We start from the raw sequence: 24,517 nt of genomic DNA on the forward strand, positions 1-24,517 counted from the left end.
CGGCTGACCACGCTCCCAAACAGACTGTGCCTGCTGTCCCTTATGTGGGTTATCGACTTGCTGGTGACACTCTAGCTGTGTTGCTCTAGGGCTTGCGGGGGGCAAGAGTCTTTATTTTGCCACAGGCCTCTAAGGGTGAATCCCCCCCCCCCCCCGCGCTAGGCAGGGCCCTCCCCTTCCTGCTCATCGGGGGTCCTTTTTTCGTGCCTTCGGGCAAGGGATAAAGGGAAGTCCTCGGGTGGTATAGAGAAGCCATGGTCAGCTTAGACCAAGGGCGGTCGGGCCAGTTCGGCGGCACAGTCCACCTCTACCTGCAGGGGGCGGATCCTGATCTGCTCGCCCGAGGGGTCATTGTGCCGGTCCCTGCATGGGACGGGTTTTGCTGTTTTTTCCTCCATTCTGGTCACGATGCCCAGAAAGTGGGCGAAGTGTGTCCGATTCTGGACCTAAAGCCTCTGTACCGTTTGTAAGGGTACCAAAGTTCAGGATGAAATCCATCCGGACGGTGGTGGCTTTGCTGAGTCCGTGAGACTTTCTGCCTTCGACTGGCAGGTTGTGTATGTATCTGCACTTCCCTATCTGCGATGGTTGCCAGCGGTACCTTTGCTTTGCGGTGGCAGAGGAACATTATCAGTTGTGGAGTTGCCCTTCGGCCTCGCTTCGGCTCACAGGGCATTTACCTGGGTTTTTGGCTCCAGTGCTGGCTTCACTGCGTTTATAGGGGATTGCGGTCCTCAATTTCTGGGCGACCTCCTGTTGAGGTCGAGCTCATGTGCCACTCTGGCGAGCGTTCTGTCACTCACGGTTCTGATACCCCAGGGATTTGGGTGGACCGTCGCCTTCCGAAAGGCAGCGCTCTCTCTTTCGGTTCGCCTCCCGTACCTGGGGATGGTTCTGGACTCCGCTCCGGCGGAAGCCTTTATTCTGAAGGACTAGCTCCGCACCTTACAGGGCGGGAGCTGGTCCCTCAGGGATACCGATATCTCCTCTCTGCAGGCCTGCATGCAGTCCCTGGGTCTGATGGTTTCGGCTTTCGAGGCTGTCCCTTTTTGCTCGGTTTTCGCACGGGAACTCTGCAAGCAGAGATTCTTGCCAGGTGGGACAGAACGCCTCAGTCATTGGACAGGACTATTTCTCTAAGCCCTCTTGTAAGATTGGATCTTTTGTGGTGACTCCTGTCACCAACTCTGACACGAGGAATGTCCTTCCGGCCTCTGCTGTGGACGGTGATCGCCACGGATGCCAGCCTAATGGGCTTGTGTGGAATTCTGGGCACGCTTTGTGCCCAGGGGACGTGGTCGGCGGAGGTGGTTTCCTTGCCGATGGACGTTTTTAGAGCTTCGTGCAATCAAGCTGTGCTTGTTCCGTTGGTCAACTCGGGTCTGGGGTTGCCCGGTTCGGGTACTGCCGGACAACGCCACGTACTTCAAACACCAAGGGGGCACCGGGGATGCCCGAGTGGCCAGGCAAGTGGCTGAGATCCTATCTTGGGCCCAGACACAGGTTCCTGCGATTTCGGCAGTTACCTTTCCGGGGGTGGACAACTGGCGGGCGGACTATGAGTCGTCAGACCCTGGACCAGGGGGAATGGTCCCTGCATCCGGAGCAGTTTCTTCTCCTGTGTGCCCGGTGGGGGTCTTCGGACGTAAATCTGTTCGTGTCCCCTGTCTCAACCACAAGGTGGGAAGGTTTGTGGCCAGAATCCTTGATCCTCTGGCAGACGCCACGGACGCGTTGGTAGTGCCCTGGCACCAGTCTCTGCCACTTTATGCCTTCCCTCCGATTCAGCTGTTATCCAGGTTCCTCCGCAGGTTGGCGTTGGAACGGATTCATGCCATTCTAATGGCCCCAGACTGGCTGGGCCGGTCTTGGTGAGACAATAAGAGGAAGCCGCTCAGGTGTATGTTCCAAACCCGGTGCAGGTCAGATCCGTCATCCAAGAGTAGAAAAAAATCCAAGTCTGAGACCACACTCAGGGTATTATGATGAAATCAAAGGTTTCTTTATTCCTCATAAATAAAGTAGACAGACAGTGTACAAACAGACGTGTCGGGCTGGTCTTGGTATCCAGACATCGTGCAGATGGTCGTCGAGCCTCCCTGGCGGTTTCTGCTGAGAGACGATCTACTGTCTCAAGGGCCGGTCTTCCATCCTGCTTTATAGTCTCTGGCTTTGACGGTGTGGCTGTTAAAAGCCTAGTCTTGAGACACAGAGGTCTCCCGCATACTGTCATTCCTGCCTTATCGAAGGCTCGGAAAGCTACCTCTAGAAGGATTTATCGTTGCACCTGGATGGCGTTTATGGCCTGGTGCGAGTCTCATGGTTTTCCATCCCCGCTCCTTCTCGGTGGCGAGGGTTTTGGCCTTCCTACTGGAAGGTGTTGATCAGCACCTGGCGCTAACCACGATCAAAGGTCAGTTGTCAGCCTTGGCCGTTCTTTTCCAACGTCCTTTGGCGACTAGTTCCTTGCTTCGCACCTTTGTTTAAGGGGTGCGGCATTTGGCTCCCTGGGACCTGAATTTGGTTTTGCCTGTTTTGCATGGCCTCCCTTTTGCGAACATCAGAGACATTCCTCTGCATGTGTTGTCCCTGAAGGTTGCCTTTCTGGTCACTATCTCCTCTGCTCGCAGAGTTTTATGACTTGGCGGCTCTGTCTTGCCGTTCACCTTATCTGGTTGTTTGTAGGGGTGCAGTGGTCTTGCGACCCAGTCACTTTTTCCTCCCCAAGGTGCTGTCTGTTTCCACCTCAATGAGGATATTTTTCTGCCTTCGCCTTGTGCGAAGCCGAAGCATCACAAGGCATTCACCTTGCATTCCTTGGATGTAGTTTGGGCGGTCCGTGTTTACCTGCCTGCCACTGAGTCTTTTTAGACGTCTGATCCCTGGTTAGCCTTCTTGAAGGGCCTCGGAAGGTTTTTTTGGCTGCGTTAACGGCAACCATTTTTTTAATAGATCAGACAGACGGTTGTTCATGCCTATTCAATCTAGGGTCAGGTTTCTCCTTTCCCTGTGTGGGCACATTCTACTAGAGCCGTCTGTGCCTCTTGGGCATTTTCGCCATTAGGTTTCTGTGGCTCAGGTGTGCAAAGCGGAAACCTGGTCGTCTGTACGCACTTTCACGACATTTTGCGAATTGCTGTACTGGCATCCTCGGATGCTTCCTTTGGCCGCAAGGTTTTGAGTGCGGTGTTTTTTTTTCGGTCTCTTCCTGGGGTGTTTTTTGCTTACCTTTTCGGTAGGTTGCGTCTTCCCACCCCTCACACCTACACTGCTTTGGGACGTCCCACTTGTGAAGGCTGTATGAACGGGTGGCGACTGTCAGAGGGCGTAAGAGAAAATAGAACTTACCGTAAAATTATTTTCTCTTAGTCCTCTAACAGTCGCCGCCCCTCTAGTTTTTGTATCTGGGGGTTATTGCCTTCCGGTACTGCTTGCTACAAATTGAGGACCAGTAGTAACTGTATCAGGATAATGGCTGGGGTCGGCCCCCTAGAGGTGTGTTTAAGTATAGAAAAGTTTTTTATTAACATTTCTAACTGCCTAGCTTACTCCTGCAGAGGGCGCCATTACCCACTAGTGAAGGCTGTATGAACAGGCGGCGACTGTCAGGACTCAGAGAAAATAATTTTACTGTAAGTCCTTACAAAAATTCTATTTTTTTATTATTATTGGGAATGTTTTAGAGCAGAAAGTAGAAAATATTGGTGGTTTTTTTTTTTTTTTAAATTGACACAATTTTTTTGTTTATAGCGCAAAAACTAAATCTCGCAAAGGTGATTAAATACCACCAAAAGAAAGCTCTATTTGTGAGGAAAAAAAGGACATCAATTGTATTTGGGTACAGCGTCGCACGACCGCGCTATTGTTAAAGCAACACAGTGCCAAATCGCAAAAAATGGCCTGGTCATTAAGGGGCTCCGCTACTGGCAATCTCAGGTGGTGAGAGAACTGAGCCGTGCTCCTTGTGTGAATGGACACACGGAACAGCGGCCTGGTAACGAGCCTGTTCAGATACCCCCATAGCAAGCTGCTTCCTATGGAGGCAGGAGGGAGGGGCCTGGAGCACCAGCAGGGGACCCGAGAAGAGAAGGATCGGGGCTGCTCTGTGCAAAACCATTGCACAGAGCAGGTAAGTATGACCTGTTTAAAAAAAAAAAACTGAACTTTTATTGCTTTAAGAATTTATATTGGAAGCCTATTAACCACCTCCCACCCGGCCACTGCACATATACAGCTGGGTGGGAGCTTCCTCCTTCTGAGTGGACATTCCTGAACATCCTTCAGAAGGAGGGCGATCGCGCCGATGCATGCACGCGCAGCGGCGCGATCCCGATGTGTCTTTGTCCCTAGGACAAAGAGCATCTCCGCTCAGCAGGAGGGCTCTCTGATTGGCCCTCCTGAGCACATGACGGCTGTGTCCAATCACAGCCGTCATGTGATGACAACAAAGCTGTTCTAACGGTGATTGGCTTTGCTTCTCCTCTGACAGAGGCTGTAGTGAGGAGAAGGAGAGCAGATCTCAGCTGCCAGCCAGGGATCAGTGAGTATACAGCATTTTTACTGATTTTTACTCACTTATCTGGGTAATCAGTGAGTAAAAAGGCAGAAAAAGTGCTGTATACGAACTGATCCCTGGCTGCCAGCTGAGATCTGCTCTCCTCCTCACTGACAGCCTCTGTCAGAGGAGAAGTGGATCGGATTGCTGTCCCCAGTGTCCTGCAGTAAAAACACCTGTCCCACACCTGTCCCAATAAAATATTCTATCCCAGTAAACATCTTCCACGTCTGTCTGATCAACTGGTGCACACCTGGCGCACATCATCTGACACATCTGTCCGTGATCCTCTGTCGCACATCAGTCCTTGATCTGGTACACATCGTTTACCACATCTGCCACATCTGCCTGTGATCATATGGTGCACATCTGGAACATCTGTCCGTGATCATCTGGTGCACATCTGGCCGTGATCATCTGCCACTTCTGTCCGTGATCATCTGGCGCACATCTACCACATCTTTTTATCCTAGTGATCAATCTGCCACTTCTGTCGTAATCATCCGGCGCACATCTGCCACATCTTTCATCCCAGTGATCAACATCTGGCACATCTGTCCATGATCATCTGACACATTTTTCTGTGATCATTTGTCACACATTTTCTGCCACATCTGGCACACATCTGTCTGTAATCTGGTGCACATCTGCCACATATGTCATCCCAGTGATCAACATCTGTCACACATCTCTCCCAGGAATCATTTGCACACATCTGTCTACGTAGTTAAAAAATGATCCAGGGCCTTCAAAAATGTGATAGGTACTCAGGAAATTAAATGTGTAATTATGCTCCTAGAACGACGTCTGACGGTGCTCCCTGCATGTTGGACCTCTGTATGTGGCCGGGCTACGTAAATGTCTCACACATGTGGTATCGCCATACTCAGGAGGAGTAGCAGAATGTCATTTTTTCTATGTACATGCTATATGTTATAAATATCTTATAAATTGACAACTTTGTGTAAAAAAAAAAAAATAAATAATACGTTTTTTTAATTTTCTTTCAACGTTTTCCATAAACTTGTGGAAAATAATGAGATGTTCAAAAGACTCATTATGCCCTGTAGAATATACGTTGGGGTGTTTTCTTTCCAAAATGGGGTGATTTTTGGGGTAATTCCATTGTCCTGGTGCACCACGGCCTTCAAAAATGTGATAGGTTCCCAGGAAATGAAATGTGAAATTTATGCTCCTAGAACACCTGACGGTGCTCCCTGCATTTTGGGCCTCTGTATGTGGCTAGGCTGTGGAAAAGTCCCACACATGTGGTATCGCCATACTCCGGAGAAGTAGCAGAATATATTTTGGGGTGTAATTGTTTAATCTAACAAAAAAAAAAAAAAAAAAGTTTATCTATGCCATTTGAAAGAAATAACTTGTTAATCTGACAATTTTGTAGGGAAAAAAAAAATGTTTTCATTACCCAAACTATTGTGGGCAAAAAAAATTGCACCTTCAAAAAACTCACTATGCCACTTACTAAATACCTTGGACTGTCATTTTTACAAAAAGGGGTCATTTGGGGGGTATTTGTACTGTCCTGACATGTTAGGGCCTCAAAAAATGAGATTGTAGGCTCTATACCTTTCACACAAACCTATTATCATACACTTATTGGGTTTTTTTTTTTACCAAAGACATGTAGCAGAATACATTCTGGCCTAATTTTATGACAAAATTAGATTTTATTCGATTTCTTTTATATCAAAGTAGAAAATATTGTTTTTTTTTCAAAATGTTTGTTATTTTTTCGCTTATATCGCAAAAAATAAAAAAAACAGCGGTGAATAAATACCACCAAAAGAAAGCTCTATTTGTGCAAACAAAATGATAAAAATGTCATTTGGGTACAGTGTAGCATGACTAATTGTCATTCAAAGTGCGAGAGTACCAAAAGCTGAAAATTGGTCTGGGAAGGAAGGGGGTGAAAGTGCCCAGTATTGAGGTGGTTAAAAAGGAGTATAATGTTGTTTCTTGGTTTACAATACAGCACAAATTAAAGAATGTGAATTATGGTTTGTTTTCTGTAGGTATGATGCTGCTATTGACTTGTTCACAAGATCGTGTGCTGGTTACTGTGTTGCCACTTTTATTCTTGGAATTGGTGATCGGCACAATAGTAACATAATGGTAAAAGACAACGGACAAGTAAGTTTTTAGCTCTGTGTTGATTCCCTATCTTTTGCTTATTTTTCTCAGATGGTAATAAGTGTTTCCTCTCAGTTGTTTCACATAGATTTTGGGCACTTTCTGGATCACAAAAAGAAAAAATTTGGATACAAGCGAGAGCGGGTACCATTTGTGTTAACGCAGGACTTTCTAATAGTCATCAGCAAGGGAATTCAAGAATGCACGAAAACCAGGGATTTTGAAAGGTAATCCCCAAAAGTATTTTCTTTACTTTTTAAGCACACCAGTTTCCCTAAGACAGCTAATATAATTTATTTGGATTTTTTTGTGAGTGTCAAATTATGACTGGCTGATATGAAGAAAGGAAGGGGTATGTAGGCCAATGGCTCATTGCTTGAAATAACACATTTGAACATACTGTGACAGTACGAGGCCTTGCAACTGTGAAAATGGTTGAAAAAAGGATGCAGGGGTTCGCAAATGTGAAGAATGCAGGACTCCGAAATATTGATTTTCAGTGAAGAAAACATTTTTTACAGCTTTCTTCGTATTTTGCTATTTTTGGATTGGGCTCCGTAGTTCAAAGATTTAAAAATGCCTTGAGGGGGGAAGAAATCTCCAACCCAGTGTCCACATTTTGTTGAAGACCAGCAGGATGTATGTGCAGGTGCACACAGCCTTTATAATGAAGGACTGAGAATAGTTTAGGGCTTCAGCCAAGAGGGATTTGTGCACCCATTTTGGAGACAGGACTTCGCCTTAAAGACAGGTGTGAGCCAGTAACGTGTGCATTGTAGAGGAGCTGTGTGCGTTTGAAATTATGTGCATTGTATGAGCCAGTGGTCTGAGGGACCCATCACTAAGAGCAGCGATACTGCAGGAGAGAGCCAGGTGGCTTGATATTTTTGTTACCGGTTTATGCTGTGTGTAACCACAACCCCCTTTACGTTGATCTGTTTTTTTTTTTTTTTTTAAAGCGTAACTCTGCTTTTGTTGAGAAAAAACATTCCCCTCTGGGTGATCATGTACATTACAAGGATTGTAACAAACTTTGTTGCAGATTCCTACCTTTTGTTATTCTGAAGAAATTGTTCCTCTGTGCCTATGTGCTGAGTGGGTCAAATGGGAATGGTTTCATAATTATCTGTCAGCTGTGGAAGCTGCAGAGCACTAATGAGGAAAACTGCGAGGCCTGTTTCCCTTTAGACGTGTTCCTATTGGGAGTATCTCACCAAAAATTAACATTTTTGTTGCAGGGGATGCCAGAAATCTGACTTTTTTATCTTAGGCAGTCTTCTGGGAAAGTTTGTGAGCCAATCACACAAGCAGGAAATTATGTTTCTGGGGTGTGGTCAGTACACATTCTGCGCACAGAACCACTTCAGCTAGCCATATTGTGTTGCATTTTCAGAAAATTATAACAGCTGCAGATTGAAAAGGAAAGGTAATTTCTAATAACATTCAATTACAATATGATTTGTGTCACAATTTTATATGCTACTAGACATTAAGCCCGTTAAATTAACGGGTGCTAGAACATATATGTAGAGTCCCTGTTGCCCTAGCAACATCGGGGACACGCGCAGAGCTGACCGAGCGGCTCTCGCGTGCGAGCGCGCACCCGCCGCGTGCCCGCGCACACCCGCCGCTTCAACATTTTCGCCCAGCCGTCCGAAGTCTCTGCGCTCCAAGTCCCAACGGCTGTCTGTGGGGCACATGCGCAGTAGTGCAATCTCACGGACACAGGGACTGGACGCTGAGACACTTGTACTTCATATAGTAAGATATTTTTTCTTTGCTATTTTTTTTTCCCCACAAAAGTGAAGTTACCCTTTAACAGTGGGTTGGTTACCAGGCCCTTAAACTACAGTTTAGACTGGCATGGACTTTACGAAAATGCATCTACTACTCTTGAGTCTCATCAACCCATGTCACAGTACCTATCGAGGACCTATGATGCAGAAAAATAGATTGCTTTTTTTTTTTTGTGAGGTTCTGGTGACTGCACTTGTAGTTCATTAATTCTTCCTACAGTTCGGTAACTGTCTGCTCATATGGCATTGCACCCGCAAACTGCTGAACTAAAAAAAAAAATGATGATAAATGCATTTCTTTTCTCTATCGTCCATTGACAGACGCAGCCTCCATCTTCATTAGCTGAATTGGTTATGCTGCCCCCTGCAGGAGTAGTCTAGGCAGGAAAAACTTTACCTGTACATGCCTACGAGCCCATCCCCACATGCATTACCCACACCCTCTGCTCAGCAAACCAGTTTTTCTGCCTAGAGAAGGAGTAGGACCTAGGTTTCCTGCTGGGACTTCGCGCTCAGTTTTTTATTCTTTTCAGAATATTTTGTTTTATTTGTCTTTACTCACTTTGCTAGTTAGTGTTCAGGGGATCCTCCTGGTGATCTACAAGCAATGCCAGCCACTGTCACTGGGGTGCCTGGCGTCCTGAGGGGGGGTGGCAATAGTACCTTGTTCTTGCTGGATCTTGTTTAGATCCTTGAGGCCTTCTTGGTGGGGGTCCCTGGCCGCATTGCACGCCGTGGGCTCCGCCATCCTAAGTGTGGGCAACGTGTTTAATTTTCCCATTGACTTGTATGGAGCAGCCATTTTCACTGAGCTTCCTATTAACCACTTGCCGACCGCCGCACAACTATTTATTGCGGCAGTCAGCCCCTCACAGGCAGAGCGACGTAGGTCTATGTCGCTAGCCTGTGAGACTTCTAGGGAGCGAGCGCGCGCTGCCGGAGGCGCGCTCACGCGCCTGTGCCCGGCGGACCCGATGTCCGCCGGGCACTCGCGATCGTCCGTGACACCGGAAGAAAGGCGGGCGGCTGATGTAAACAAAGCCGCCTGTCATTCTTCCCTGTGTAAGAATGGAGATCTATGTAGGACCGTTGATCTCTGTTCTTACACCAGTAGCCATGTCCAATCACAGTTAGCACGCCACTAGGACACACTTAACCCCTCCCTCTCCAATACAGTTAACCCCTTCACTGCCAGTGTCATTTTTACAGTAACAGTGCATATGTATAGCACTGATTACTGCAGTAATGTCACTGGTAACCCCAAAAGTGTCAAAAATGTCAGTCAAGGGTCCGATCTGTCCGCCGCAATGTCGCAGTACGCAAAAAAATCACAGATCGCCGCGATTACTCGTTAAAAAAAAAGACAAAAATCTTTCCCTTTGTTAGTAAACGCGATCACTTTTGCGCAAACCAATCAAAATACGCTTTTTGCGATTTTTTTTTTTTTTTTTTTTTTTTTTTTTTTTAAACCAAACATATGTAGCATAAAACAAATTGGCCGAAAATGTTAAAGATATTGTTGTTTTTGCAAAATTGACGCTCTTTTTTTGTTTACAGCGCATGATCAAAAAATCGCACAGGTGATCAAATACCACCAATAGAAAGCTCTGTTTGTGGGAAAATAAGGACGTCAATTTCTTTTAGGTACAGCGTCGCACAACCGCGCAATTGTCCATTAAAGTCACGCAGTGCCGAATCGCAAAATAGGCGCTGGTCAGGAAGGGGGTAAAATCTTCCAGGGCTTAAGTGGTTAAAATGCATTGACACCCATTTCTCTATCGCTCATTGACAGACGTAGTCTTCTTGATTCTCAAGAGCTGGGTTATGTTGTCTCCGCAGGAGTAGGACTAGGCAGAATGACAAAACGTTCTGGCTCCACCCTAGGGGGCAGTCCCTGAGGGTATATCCTCCCTCTCTCTGCTACAGGGAATCAGTTTTTTTCTGTCTAGTCAGGAGTAAGGACCTAAGTTCCTTGCTGGGATCTTTTGGTCCTGGCAAGACTTTTTTTCTTTAAGAAAAAGACATTTTTTAGGTAGTTTTCTCCAGTGTTTTTTTCCTGTGAGATCTTCAAGCAAAAATGCCGGACTGGGCGACACTTGTGGTCACCCCAGCCGGCCTACGAGCGCGTGCAGACCAGGCATTGCGCTTGGTCGGCCGCGACATATTCAAGTAAGTATGCGGGGCCGGGCGACGGGCTGGATGTGAGATCCAGTGGTCACCCCGGTTTCTGCCTAAAAGCGCGTGCAGACCAGTGCGCTGAGTCGGCCGCGACGGAGTCCCAGTAAAGGGACTGACTTTGCGAGTTAAAAGCTCGCTTGGACGCCAGGACCAGAGAGTCGAGGCGTCCACAAACCCCCACCTCGGTGGAGAGGGTATTATGAAGAGAGGGTGCCTGTCGGTTCGGTATGGTGAGTAAAACGTTCCCTTTTTTCCTCATTTATGAGGCAGTATATATTATGGGCCCCTCCATATATGGTCAGTATATATCTGACACTTACAAGTCCCCCTTGTAATACAGCATGTGTTTGTGGGAAGTGGACTTGGTTCAAGAGCTAACACTCTACCCAGCAGACTGTAACATTACAGCAAACATAGGAGGTATAATCCTACCTTATGTGCAGTGTATCTCTGTAGATCCATATGTCACCTCTCAGCAGAGTGCAGGTGGATGTGCTGGGAAGACGATATCGGCGGTCCGCCGCCATTTTGCCGTAGACCGTATGCATGTATGTCCTCAGTCACGCCGGCCGCCATGTTTTTGGAGTCTTATGTCTCTTCCATGGGGGCGGCCATGTTTTGTGAGCCCAGCTTCCTCGTGGAGGGCTGGGAACGCCCGAAGGCGTACACAGGGGGCGGAGCCACGCCTTCTGCCCGGGAAAAAGCAAACAGCTCCTTCCAGTCTGTGTAAGACAGACGCTGGCTGCAGTTTGTTGGAAACTGCACTGCATCGGTTGGTGAGCCTTGGGGGTCCCTCTCTCTCTCTCTGGGATCGAGAAGCAGGTACTCTGAGGGGCGCTATTGCGCTAGGGGGAGACACACAAAAAAAAAAAAAAAAAAAGAAAAAGTTTTTTTGTTTATTGCTGGCAAAAGTGTCCTGTATTAACATGGACCCTGCCACTCATGTATCTCCTCCGGATCCCCTCGAGGGGTCTGCGGGATCCTCCAGCACCCCATTGACAGTTGAATCTTTGTCAGCCATTATGGAAACTTTTGTGTCCCGGGTGGAAGTGGCTTGTCAGGGACAGGGCGCAAGAAAGCGACCCCCGCCTAACCCCTTATTATCTGAGACCTCGGATTCAGACTCTGAGCCTATTTCTGCAGTTGCAGGTACTTCATCTGGTATTGGTGTCTCGGGTCCTGTCTCTTCAGACAGTGAGGAGGATGTTTCGGCATCCGCCATAGCCCGAGAGGAAGCGTTGGTAAACGCACTCATTGTATCTGTTCAAGAGACTTTAAGGTTACAGGGTATTCCATCAGAAATAGCTGAAACTGAGATCCCTTTTGGGACTAAAAAGCGCATCAAAGTGGCAAAGGTTTTTCCATTGCCCAAATGTTTTGGCAATCCAATCGATGAAGAATGGCGTCTGCCAAAACGCACTTTTAATATTTCCAAACGCATTGACAGGCGTTATCCGTTTGAGGAAACCCTTATTAAGAAATGGACAGAACCACCTGTGGTGGATTCACCAATCGCTAGATTGAATAAAGCCACGGTTATTCCTTTAGAAGACGCTCCGTCTTTTAAAGATCCAGTGGATCGCAAGATAGAAGCTATGTCTCGCACCATGTTTTCCTTGATTGGATCAGCTTTCAGGCCAATAATTGCTATTGGTTTGGTTTCGCAGGCTGTAACTGAATGGACCAAGTGGTTACGCCGGGACTTAGATGAAGTCCCTCAGGCGGTATCAGATTTGTTGGAACAAATGATACAGGGGTTACAGTTTGTATGTGATGCGGCGTTAGACGCCACTCCATTAATGGCGCGAGCATCAGTCTCAGCAGTGGTTCTCAGGCGTACACTGTGGCTAAAAGGTTGGATAGCCGACCAAGGTTCCAAAAAAGCATTGGCTAATATCCCCTTTTCAGGAGAGCGTCTATTTGGGGCCAACTTAGATGAGATCATTAAGGATCTCACCGGTGGAAAAAGCACCTTTTTACCGCAAAATTTTAAAGGTAGAGGAACTCGTCAAAGACGAGGGCCTTCTTTTTCTGCTCACAAGAGGTTTTTTCGTCCAGCGGGTGAAAAAACTAAGTCCTCCAAGGTTCCTACAGGAGGCGTCAGGGGTCGTTGGTCGGGCAAGCAAAAGCCCGCCCCCTCCAGACCTGAAGATAAACCATCCAAAGCCTGAAGGTGCGCCCCCACCCATAACTGGGGTGGGGGGACGTCTTCGCCGGTTCCCGGATCCATGGCTTTCCAGAATCCCGGACAATTGGGTTTGCGAAGTCATAAGGTCAGGGTACAAGATCGAGTTTCGATCTCTCCCACCGGCGCGATTCTTCCCTTCCAATATCCGTCTATCCGCAGATCGTTTAGAAGATCTGAGGAGAGCAGTCACAGATTTACTACAACAAGGAGTGGTAGTCCACGTTCCTTGGACAGAACGGTTTCAAGGGTTTTATTCAAACCTGTTTACAATACCCAGGAAAGAGGGCAAAGTGCGTCCAATTCTGGACTTAAGAGCACTCAATTCTTTCGTCAACATAAGAAGATTCAGAATGGAGTCCATTCGCACGGTAGCAGCCTTCCTGCATCCAGGGGATGTCCTAGCGTCCATAGACATCAAGGACGCCTATCTTCACATTCCCATTTTCGCAGGACATCAGCGTTTTCTACGCTTTTCCGTAGAGGAGAACCACTATCAGTTTGTGGCGTTACCTTTCGGTCTCGCCACGGCTCCGCGGGTCTTCACAAAGGTGTTGGCCCCAATGTTGGCACTTCTGCGCCAAAGAGGTATATCGATTCTAGGTTACCTAGACGATCTTCTGCTTCATGCAGAGTCTCCTCAGACCTTGCTACAAAACATAGAAATTACTATGATTTCTTTACAGGAATTCGGGTGGCTGGTGAACCAGCAAAAGTCATTTCTGGTTCCCACCCAGAGGCTCGAATATCTGGGTCTAATTCTAGACACAGTCAGGACGAGAGTTTTCCTTCCGGTAGGGAAACTTCGAAAGATTCAATCAGCAGTCCAGTTGTTACTGTCCAACAGCTGGTCTTCCCTTCGGACGTGCATGAGGGTTCTGGGGTTGATGGTGGCTTCATTCGAAGCAGTCCCATTTGCCCAGTCCCATACCCGAATTCTTCAGCAAGAGATTCTCCTCAGATGGAATCGGAATCCGGAATCCCTGGACAATCAGATACGATTGAGCAAACAGACCAGAGAGTCTCTGGTTTGGTGGCTTCGGTCTCCAATGCTCAGCCAGGGAAAGTCATTTCTGCCAATATATTGGATGATAGTGACCACGGATGCCAGCCTATCCGGATGGGGAGGAATTCTCGGTCAATTATCTGCCCAGGGACTTTGGTCCCCGGAAGAATCCAGATTACCGATAAATGTATTGGAACTGAGAGCGATCAGACTTTGTCTGATTCACTGGACCGAGCAGCTCCAGGGCAGCCCGGTTCGGATCCAGTCGGACAATGCCACGGCCGTGGCTTATGTCAATCACCAGGGGGGCACCAAGAGTGTCCGAGCGGCCAAAGAAGTGGCTTGCATTCTTCGCTGGGCGGAACGATTTGTTCCAGCAATCTCTGCGGTGTTCATTCCGGGGGTGGAGAATTGGCAGGCAGATTATCTCAGCCGTCAGACCCTGGATCAGGGGGAATGGTCCCTCCATCCAGACGTTTTCCACCAGTTGTGCCTACGGTGGGGCACACCGGATGTGGATCTGTTGGCATCACGATTCAACAGGAAAATTCAGAGATTCGTGGCTCGCTCCCGCGATCCTCTAGCAGAAACCGCAGACGCACTGATCGCCCCGTGGGGGCAATACCAGCTAATATATGCCTTCCCTCCTCTCGCGTTACTGCCAAGACTTCTTCGTAGGGTAGAGGAGGAAGGAATCCCAGTAATCCTGGTAGCTCCGGACTGGCCTCGTCGAGCTTGGTATGCCGACATGGTCAGACTGGTGGCGGACGTCCCGTGGAGACTTCCTCTCAGAGAGGATCTACTGTCTCAGGGACCGATCTTCCATCCTGCTTTACGATCGCTGGCTTTAACGGCCTGGCTATTGAGACCCAGGTGCTGAAGGACAAGGGATTGTCAGCTTCAGTTATTCCTACTCTAGTTGAAGCAAGGAAAGCGACTTCCAGAAAGATTTATCATCGCACATGGAAGGCCTACATTGCATGGTGTGAACCTTTGGGGTTCCGTCCTCGGTCTTATTCGGTTAGTCGAATATTAGCTTTTCTGCAACAAGGGGTTGAGCAGAAACTGGCCTTGAGTACTATCAAGGGTCAGGTCTCAGCATTAGCCATCTTCTTTCAGAAGCCTTTGGCTACTCATTCCTTGGTGCGGAATTTCATCCAGGGGGTGCGACATCTGGCTCCGCCAGTGCACGCGCCGTTACCCCCCTGGGATCTTAATTTAGTGTTGTCGGTTCTTCAGAAACCTCCCTTTGAAGATATTAGGGAGATTCCTCTACCCACGTTGTCCCAGAAGGTGGCCTTCTTGGTGGCTATTACTTCTGCACGCAGGGTGTCAGAACTGGCCGCATTATCTTGTCGTTCACCATATCTGGTGGTTCATAGAGATAAGGTGGTTCTTCGTCCGAATCCATCCTTCCTACCAAAAGTAGTTTCAGAATTTCATCTGAATGAAGAAATTGTATTACCTTCCCTGTGTCCTAAGCCCAGTCATCCTCGGGAATTTGCTTTGCACTCCTTGGATGTGGTCCGGGCGATCAGGGTATACTTGAAAACGACAGACTCGTTTCGCAAGACGGATTCACTTTTTGTGATCCCAGATGGACCCAAAAAGGGGTTGCCTGCATCTGCCGCGACCATTTCCAAATGGATCAGACAGACGGTAGTACAGGCTTATTCTATTAAGGGTCGGGAGCCCCCGTTCCCTGTTAAGGCGCACTCCACTCGGGCACTTAGTGCGTCATGGGCCTTTCGCCATCAGGCGTCAGTGGTTCAGGTGTGCAAGGCGGCTACCTGGTCGTCGGTGCATACCTTCTCTAAACATTATAAAGTTGATGTAATGGCATCGTCTGATGCCTCATTTGGCCGCAAGGTTTTGCAGGCCGCAATTTGAGGAGACCAGTGGTCTACCTCGAGGGTTTTTTTCCGTTGGAAAAATTTTTCTTTAGCCTCATTCTTTATTTATAATGAGCCTTTAAAACTTCTAGTTTGGCACCGGTTGGGCCTTCTAGATTGGATTTGATTTTGTCAATCCCACCCCTCATTTGTGGCACTGCTTCTGGATGTCCCAGCTCTTGAGAATCAAGAAGACTACGTCTGTCAATGAGCGATAGAGAAAAATGGATTTTTGTAAGAACTTACCGTAAAATCCTTTTCTCTTAAGCTCATTGACAGACGTAGTACCCGCCCCTCTATCATTGAGTTGGGTTGGGTTAATTTCTCTGTACTGCTTTAAACAGAACTGATTCCCTGTAGCAGAGAGAGGGAGGATATACCCTCAGGGACTGCCCCCTAGGGTGGAGCCAGAACGTTTTGTCATTCTGCCTAGTCCTACTCCTGCGGAGACAACATAACCCAGCTCTTGAGAATCAAGAAGACTACGTCTGTCAATGAGCTTAAGAGAAAAGGATTTTACGGTAAGTTCTTACAAAAATCCATTTTTTTGTGTAGTTCTGTTTTACTGCACTAACAGCGTGACCTTTTACATCCAGGCCGAGGTCACTTCCTGAGATTCTTCTTCCTGCAGCAGGCCATTCAGGAGGGTTCTCTCGAGAGTTGGTACAGTAATGGGGGTCTCTGCGGGCATATCCCTACACACTCTGCTGTGAGTGCAAATTTAAGGGGGACTCTGCAGACAGCTGCGACCAGCGGTGGGAACCGCGATCGGTGCTTCTTAAAGTGACAGGACTCAGTTTTTCTACAACTTTGAATATGGAGTCCCAGGCTGTAATTTCTCCCTCAGACCCACCGTGTGCAACTCCCAGACAGTCCAGATCGCAGTCACTTGCCGCGATTTCAGTAGCTCTGGAAAGCCTGGCGACAAAAGTTGATTTTGTCATGAAAAAGGTTAATAGTCGTAAACGGCTGCTGCCTTCTCCATTGGTGGTCACCACTGACTCCCCCCTACCTGAAGGGTCGCTGTCCTCGCAGTCAGATAGTCGAGGACCTTTCGTCTTCTGCAGCGCGGGAACGTGCTTTGGTGAAAGCCCTGATTGTTTCAATAAGGGAAACCTTAAAATTGGCTGATGAGCCCTCGCCGGCAGGAACACGAGTGGCCTTTGGCTCCCGCAAGACCCAAAAGTCTGGCAAGGTTTTTCCCTGTCCCAAAACTTCATGATATTGTGAATGACCAATGTCAGCGCGTTAAGCACGTGCTAGTTGTGCTAAAACGCTTTAAACGCCAGTATCCTTTTGCTGATACGGTCTCCAACTGCTGGACGGTGCCACTTAAGGTGGACCACATTGTTTCCAGGTTGAACAAATCTACCGTTGTGCCTGTGGAAGATATCCCGTTTTTTTTTTACAGATCTGGTGGACAGGCGGGTGGAATCCCTTTCCCGCCATCTTCACGTGTTGGCGGGTTCCATCTTTAAACTGGTCTTTGTGTCTGTGTTTGTATCACAGACAGTTACGGAATAGATTAGGGTTCTGAAAAGGGAGTTTGGACCCTGACGTAGTTACCCCAGAACTGATGGAACTTTTGGCCCAGGCCTTGGTGTTCCTGTGTGATGCGTCCGCCGTGGGGATTGCACTAAGGCGCATGGTTTGGCTGAAGAGCTGGTCGGCTGACCAAGCTTCCAAGAAAGCCCTGACGGATCTTCTTTTTCTGGGAGAGCGTTTGGCGACTCACCGGATGAGTTGATCAAGGGTCTGACTGGCGGGAAGAGTGCTCTTCTTCCTCAATCCTCCAAAGGTAAAACACCCCGTGCTAAGTGGGGTTCTTCCTTCACTGCTCATAGATGGTTTTTACGTGCCCCGCGGCGCAAGGAAAAGGTAAGCTATTCAGAGCTTCTGGAGGGGCTAAGAAGCCCTAGGGCAAGCCCAGTCAGTCTGGTGCTGCGGACAAGTCCTCTTCAGTATGAGGGGGCGCCCTCGCCCGTGTCTGGGGTGGGGGGATGTCTGCGCTCCTTTCAGGAACCCTGGACCTCCTTAGTTCAAGACAAATGGGTTTCGCAAACTGATTTTGTTCTGGGTACAAAATCAAAATTTTGGTCCCGGCCGGGGGACAGGTTTTTTTCAGTCGAATTTTCACCTGTCTCCAGAGCGTTTGAAAGATCTTCGGGAACCTGTGCAAGACCTCCTGGCTCAAGGAGTGGTGCCGGTTGCTCCACAGGAACGCTCTCGAGGTTTCTATTAAGAACCTGTTCACGGTGCCCAGAAAGGAGGGCAAGGTGCGTCCAATTCGGTCCATTCGGTAGTTTGTGGCGTCCTTGAATCAGGGGGATTTCTTGGCCTTCATCGATGTCAAGGATGCATATCTTCACGTCCCTGTATTCAAGGGACTTCAGTGATTCCTCTGCTTTGCGGTGGCAGAGGAGCTCATTCAATTTGTGGCGTTACCCTTTGGTCTTGGCCTCCGCTTCCAGAGTTTTTACCAAGGTGCTGACCCCTGTGCTGGGCTTGTTACGTCAGAGAGGAATCTAAATTTTGGGATATCTGGACGATCTCCTGTTGCGAACAGACTCTCCTTCGGATCTGTTGGACAACATCTCTATTACAGTTCAGACCCTTCAGGAATTCGAGTGGACAATCAATTTCAAGAAATCTGCTCTGACGCCATCCATATGGGTCACCTATCTGGGACTGACTCTCGTCTCCGCTCTAGCTATGGTCTTTCTCCCCTTGGAAAAGCTTCAGAAGTTGCAAAGGGCGATCGGGTTGCTGATGGAAACCGATGCGTCCTCCCTGCGGGCCTGCATGAGGGCCCTGGGTCTGATGGTGTCGACCTTTGAAGCGGTCCCGTTTGCTCAGTCTCATTCCGGGTCTCTGCAGAAAGAGATTCTGGCAAAATGGAACAGGTACCCTCGATTTATTGGACCGGATGATTAGTTTAAGTCCTCTCACGAAGTCGGCCCTTCCTGGTGGATACAGTCTCCTGCTCTGTGTCAGGGCAAGTCCTTCCTGCTGCTGTTCCGGACAGTGGTCACAACAGATGCCAGCCTGTCTGGCTGGGGTGGAGTGCTGGGGAAACTTTGTGCCCAGGGGACTTGGGCGTCCGAGTCTTCCTTGTCGATCAACATTCTGGAGCTCAGAGCGACTAAGCTCTGCCTGTTCAGCTGGACGAGCCGGCTACGCAGTTCTCCGGGTTGGACAATGCCACGGCTGTGGCCTACATCAATCATCAGGGGGGCACCAAGAGTGCCCTGGCGGCCAAGAAGGTGGCTGAGATGCTAGTTTGGGTGGAAGCCGTCCACATCCCGGGTGTGGGGAATCTGCAAGCGGATTACCTGAGTCATCAGGTGTTGGATCAAGGGAGATGGTCCCTTCATCTGGAGGTGTTTCATCTCCTGTGTGCTCGGTGGGGGACTCTGGAGGTCCTTTTGTTTGTGTCTCGCCTCAACAGGAGAGTTCGGAGGTTTGTGGCCAGGTCTCGGGATCCTCTGGCCGATGTCACAGATGCTCTGGTGGTGCCTTGGAGCCAATATCAGCTGATTTATGCCTTTCCCTCCCTGCTCGTACTTCTGCCGAGGTTCCTTCACCGGGTGGCGGTGGAAATCATTCCGGTCGTTCTGGTGGCCCCAGACTGGCCTCGGCGGTCTTGGTACACAGACCTGGTAAGACTGGTCGTAGATCCTCCATGGAGACTTCCTCTAAGGGAAGATCTGCTGTCTTGGGGGACCAGTCTTCCATCCTGCTTTATGGTCGCTGGCTTTAACGGGCTTGGTTGTTGAAAGCACGGCGTTCAGGGATAGAGGCCTTTCTGACTCGTTAATTCCTACCCTTTTGAAGACCAGGAAGTCAACGTCTAGGAAGATCTATCATCGTATGTGGAAATTATGCATGTGGGGACAGCCCCGTAGGTGTGTACATGTAAAACCGGTAGTTGTGGCATAGAAAGGGGGTGCCAAGTGTTAAACCCTGAAGATAAGGGAGTGAAAGGGGGTGCCAGTGTGGGCCCTGAATCGTTCAGCAGTCCAGCAAAAGTGTACAAATGGCTACCTCAGGAAGGAGTACCTAAGGCAGCTAAGAATATTTCTTTAATTGCAGTTCAGTTACAAGAATAGCTCAGCGTTAACCAGAATCCGGCCAGCGTTGACCAGCGTCAAGTCAGCGTTGGCGGGCTAATGAAAATGGAGGCTGTGTCTGTCAATAGACTTCAGAGAAAAAGATTTTACAGTAAGATCTTACAAAAATCTTATTTTCTCTATCGCTCATTGACAGACGTAGTCCTCGGTGATACAGCACCTTCGGGTTATGTTGCCTCCACAGGAGTAGGACTAGACAGGAAATTAAAAATGCTCTGGCCACACCCCAGGGGCAGTCCCCGAGAGTATATCCTCTCTCTCTCTGCCACAGCAAATCAGTTTTTTTCTGTCTAGTCAGGAGTAAGGACCTAGATACCTTGCTGGGATCTTCGGTCCTGGCAGGATTTTTTTCTTAGAAAAGAATTTTTTAAGACAGCTTTTTTTCTCCAGTGTTCCTGTGAGATCTTCAAGCAAGAAAGCTGAACTGGGCGACGGGCGGGATGTTGAGATCCAGTGGTCACCCCAGTTCAGCCTACGAGCGCGTGCAGGCCATAGCTCCGCGCTGGGTCGGCCGCGACATAGTCCCACTGGACGGGGACTGACCCTGCGAGTTAAACGTCTCGCTGAAACGCCAAAGACCATGAGTCACGGCGCCCGTATTGGTCGACAGCCCTCCTACCTCGGTGGAGAGGGGTACTGTCAGGAGTTGGCGCCCGCCTGGTTCCGGTATGGTGAGTAGTATGTTCCCCCTTTCCCCCTGACGGGTCTTGTGGTGAACGCGGGCCCCTCTCTGTAATGGTAAGGATGGGTTCCCCTCTATCCTACAACATGTCACAGATCCCCCTAATTGAGTGTGATTTTTGTGTACAAGAAGCCAGGAGGCTTGGTTTGGGAGCTGACAATCTAATTGTAAAAATGTGTAAATGATTGTAGTCAGTGGCAGTACTAGAACTTTACTGTGATAGTATAAGGTATCCTACCTGTCAGTAGCCACAGGGCGATGTCTATACATGTATACTGCATTCCAGATCATTCCTCCAGCTAAGCAGATGCCTCCCGACGGCCACGGACCGCATACGGCCCGCTAGGGTCCGGTACCTCCGACCACGCTGACCACCATGAGGGTGAAGGGTTGTGAGGCCGAGATCCTTCTGCAGACATGTAGATCGCACGAGGCCGCCATTTTGGTGTAGCCTCGTGTCTCCAGCATGGGGGCGGCCATGTTTGAGGTGACTCAAACACCTCATGGAGCCAGGGGGAGGAGCCGGCAGGCGTGTTAAGGGGCGGAGCCGCCTCTTTTACCCAGGAAATAGGGCCAAAGACTTCCTGTCTGTAACAAGACAAGCACTGAGCAAGCTGATGAAAACTTCTGTGCATCAGGGATGAGCCTTGGGGTCTGTCTCTCTCTCTGTGGGGTCCAAAAAGGCAGGTAACACTGAGGGGCGCTGTTGCGACTGGGGGACACAAAAAAAAAAAAAAAGTTTTTTTTTACTTTGTCATTTTTTGTCGCTGGCAAGTGTCTTGTATAATCATTGACCCTGCCGCATAGGTATCCCCACCTGATCCCCTCAAGGTGGCCGCAGGACCCTTCAGTACCCCACTTGTTTTTAATGCATTATCGGCAGTTTTGGAGTCTTTGGTATCCCGGGTGGAGGTGGCCTGTCAGGGACGGGGATCAAGAAGCGACCCCCGCCTACCCCTATTGTTTATCAGATACTTCAGATACGGATTCGGAACTGGTCAATGCAGTTGCAGGTCCCTCTTAGGGGGCTGTTGTCTCAGGTAATATCTCCTCAGCAGTGAGGAGCACGTTTCTGCCTCCGCCATAGCACAAGAGTGGTGGATGCACTAGTTGTGTCCGTCCGGGAAACCTTTAGTCTTGAGGTTACACCGGCAGAGGTAGCTGAAACTGAGTTTCCTTTTTTGGTACTTGTTAGCCTACCAAAAGGGCGAAGGATTTTCCTTTACCCAAATGGGGTCGTTTAGAAACGAACCCCTGTTATTTCCAAACGCATGGCTAGGTGCTATCCGTTTGAGGAATTCCTCTTTATAGGATAGACGGTACCACCTGCTGTCTTGCCACAGACTGTTAGGATAAAAAGACCTCGTAACTAACGAGGACCTTCCTTTTCTGCTCATATAGAGTTGTTCGTTCCGCGAGGGCGGGCGATAAGGCGAAACCCTCCAAAGCCCCTTTAGAGGGGTTTCAAAGGGCGCTGGTCGGGTAAACAAAGAGTCCGGCTCAGCCAAGCCTGAAGAATATAGCCTGATGCGCCCCTACCCATCTCTGGGGTGGGGGGGGGATGTCTTCACCGGTTTCTGGAGGACACAGGATCGAGTTTCGATCACTTCCACCGGTGCGATTCTTCCCTTCTAACATTGAACGGTTTCAGGGGTTCTATTCGAACCTATTCACAATGCCCAGGAAAGAGGGCAAGGTGCGTCCAAATCTGGACTTGGGAAGAAATAGAGTCCATCCGTACAGTGGTGGCCTCCCTGCATCAAAGAGATTTCCTGGCGTCCATAGACATATAGGATGCCTATCTTTATATCCCCATCATCGCAGGACATCAGCGTTTTTTCGCTTTCCCAAGGATCATCCCTGGTTCCCACCAGGAGACTGAACTATCTGGGCCTAAGGTTGGATACATCCTGGGCAAGAGTTTCTCCTTGCTGGGAAACTCCAGAAGGTTCAGTCAACGATTCGGATGTTGCTGTCCGTCAATTGGCTGGGACTGATGGTGGCCTTCTTAGAGGCAGTACCGTATACCCAGTCTCATACCCGAATTCTCCTGAAGGAGATTCTTTTTTAATGGAATCAGAATTCCGATTCCCTGGGCAATCAGATCCGGTTGAGCGAGCGGACCAGGAAGTCTCCGATGCTCAACTAGGGGAAGTCATTTCTTCCGATAGTATCCAGATTACCAATAAGGGTATCGGAACTGAGAGCGATCAGATTTTGTCTGATTTACTGGATCGAGCAGCTCCAGAGCAGCCCGATTCGGATCCAATCGCATATGGCCTCTTCATCCAGAGGTTTTTCCCTAGCTGTCCCTTCATTGGGACATCCCGGATGTGGATCTGTTGGCACCTTGGCCTAACAGGAAGGTGCAGAGGTTTGTAGCTCGCGCCACAATCCTCTAGCGGACGCAGCAGAAACGCTGATCGCCCCGTGGGGGCAGTATCAGCTACGGCATGCCTTCCATCCTCTCAAGTTGCTGCGGGAACTTCTTCGCAGGATAGAGGTGGAGGGAATTCCAGTTATTCTGGAAATTCCGGATTGACCTCGTCGAGCCTGGTACGCCGACTTGGCGAGGCTAGTCGCGGACGCTCCTTGGAGACTTCCTCTCAGGGAGGATTTGCGCTCTCAGGGACCGATCTTCCATCTTGCTTTACAGTCGCTGGCTTAATGGCCTGGCCATTGAGACCCAGGTACTGAAGGACAAGGGAGTGTCAGCTTCAGTTATTCCTACCTCCAGTTAAAGCAAGGAAAGCGACTTCCAGCACATGGAAGTCTTCTATTGCATGGTGTGAATCTATTGGATTTCCCCCACAGACCTATTCGGTGACCCGAATTTTGGTCTGTCTGCAACAAGGGGTTGAGCAGAAACTATCCTTGAGCACGATCAAGGGTCAGGTTTTCGGCGTTCGCAATCTTCTTTCAAGAAACCTTTGGCTAATCATTCCTTGGTGCGGAATTTCATCCAGGGGGTGCGACATCTGGCTCCGCCAGTGTGCGCACCCTTACCGCCTGGTATCTTAATTTAGTGTGGTCGGTTCTTCAGAAACTTCTCTTTGAAGATATTAGGGAGATTCCCTTGCTTACATTCCCAGAAGGTGGCCTTCTTGGTGGCCATTACTTCTGTACGCAGGGTGTCAGAACTGGCCGCATTATCCTGTCGTTCCCCAGATCTGGTGGTTCATAGGGATAAGGTGGTTCTTCTTCCGAATCCATCCTTCCTTCCTAAAGTGGTTTTCGTAAGACGGACTCACTTTTTGTGATCACGGATAGCCCTTGAAGGGGGTTGCCTGTGTCTGCCGCGACCATATCTACATGGATCAGTCAGACGGTGGTACAGGCTTATTCTATTAAGGGTCGGAATCCTCCGTTCCCTGTTAGGGCGCACTTCACTCGAGCGCTCAGTACTTCCTGGGCCTTTCGCCATCAGGCGTCAGTGGTCCAGGTATGTAAAGCCGCCACCTGGTCGTCGGTACATACCTTTACAAAATTTTATAAAATTGATGTGATGGCATCGGCGGATGCCTCATTTGGCCGCAAGGTTTTGCAGGCCGCAATTTGAGGAGACCGGTGGTCTACCTCGAGGGTTTTTTTTCTGTTTGAAAATTTTTTTGTTGAGTCTCATCGTTAAGGATGAGCATTGTAAACTTCTAGTTGGCACCGGTTGGTCCTTCTAGATTTGGATTTGATTTCCATTTTCCCACCCCTCATTTGTGATACTGCTCTGGGACTTCCCGAAGGTGCTGTATCACCGAGGACTACGTCTGTCAATGAGCGATAGAGAAAAATGGATTTTTGTAAAATCTTACCGTAAAATCCTTTTCTCTTAGCTCATTGACAGACGTAGTACCCGCCCCTCTGTTTTTGAGTTGGGTTGGGTTAAATTCTCGAAGCACTGCTTTTGTGACATAACTGATTTGCTGTGGCAGAGAGAGAGAGGATATA

General features: G+C 48.9%; 1 protein-coding gene across 1 annotated transcript in view; it reads left to right on the forward strand.

The window, feature by feature from the left end:
• PIK3CA (phosphatidylinositol-4,5-bisphosphate 3-kinase catalytic subunit alpha) overlaps positions 1-24,517 on the forward strand; it is a 318,657-nt gene that overhangs the window by 267,880 nt on the left and 26,260 nt on the right. Inside the window, exons 19-20 of the mRNA XM_082248881.1 lie at positions 6,589-6,706; positions 6,782-6,933. Coding sequence (XP_082105007.1) covers positions 6,589-6,706; positions 6,782-6,933 — 270 coding nt within the window. The remainder of the gene's footprint in view (positions 1-6,588; positions 6,707-6,781; positions 6,934-24,517) is intronic.

Source organism: Pelophylax lessonae, assembly GCF_965119305.1.
Source record: "Pelophylax lessonae genome assembly, chromosome: 3".
Lineage (NCBI taxonomy): Eukaryota > Metazoa > Chordata > Amphibia > Anura > Ranidae > Pelophylax > Pelophylax lessonae.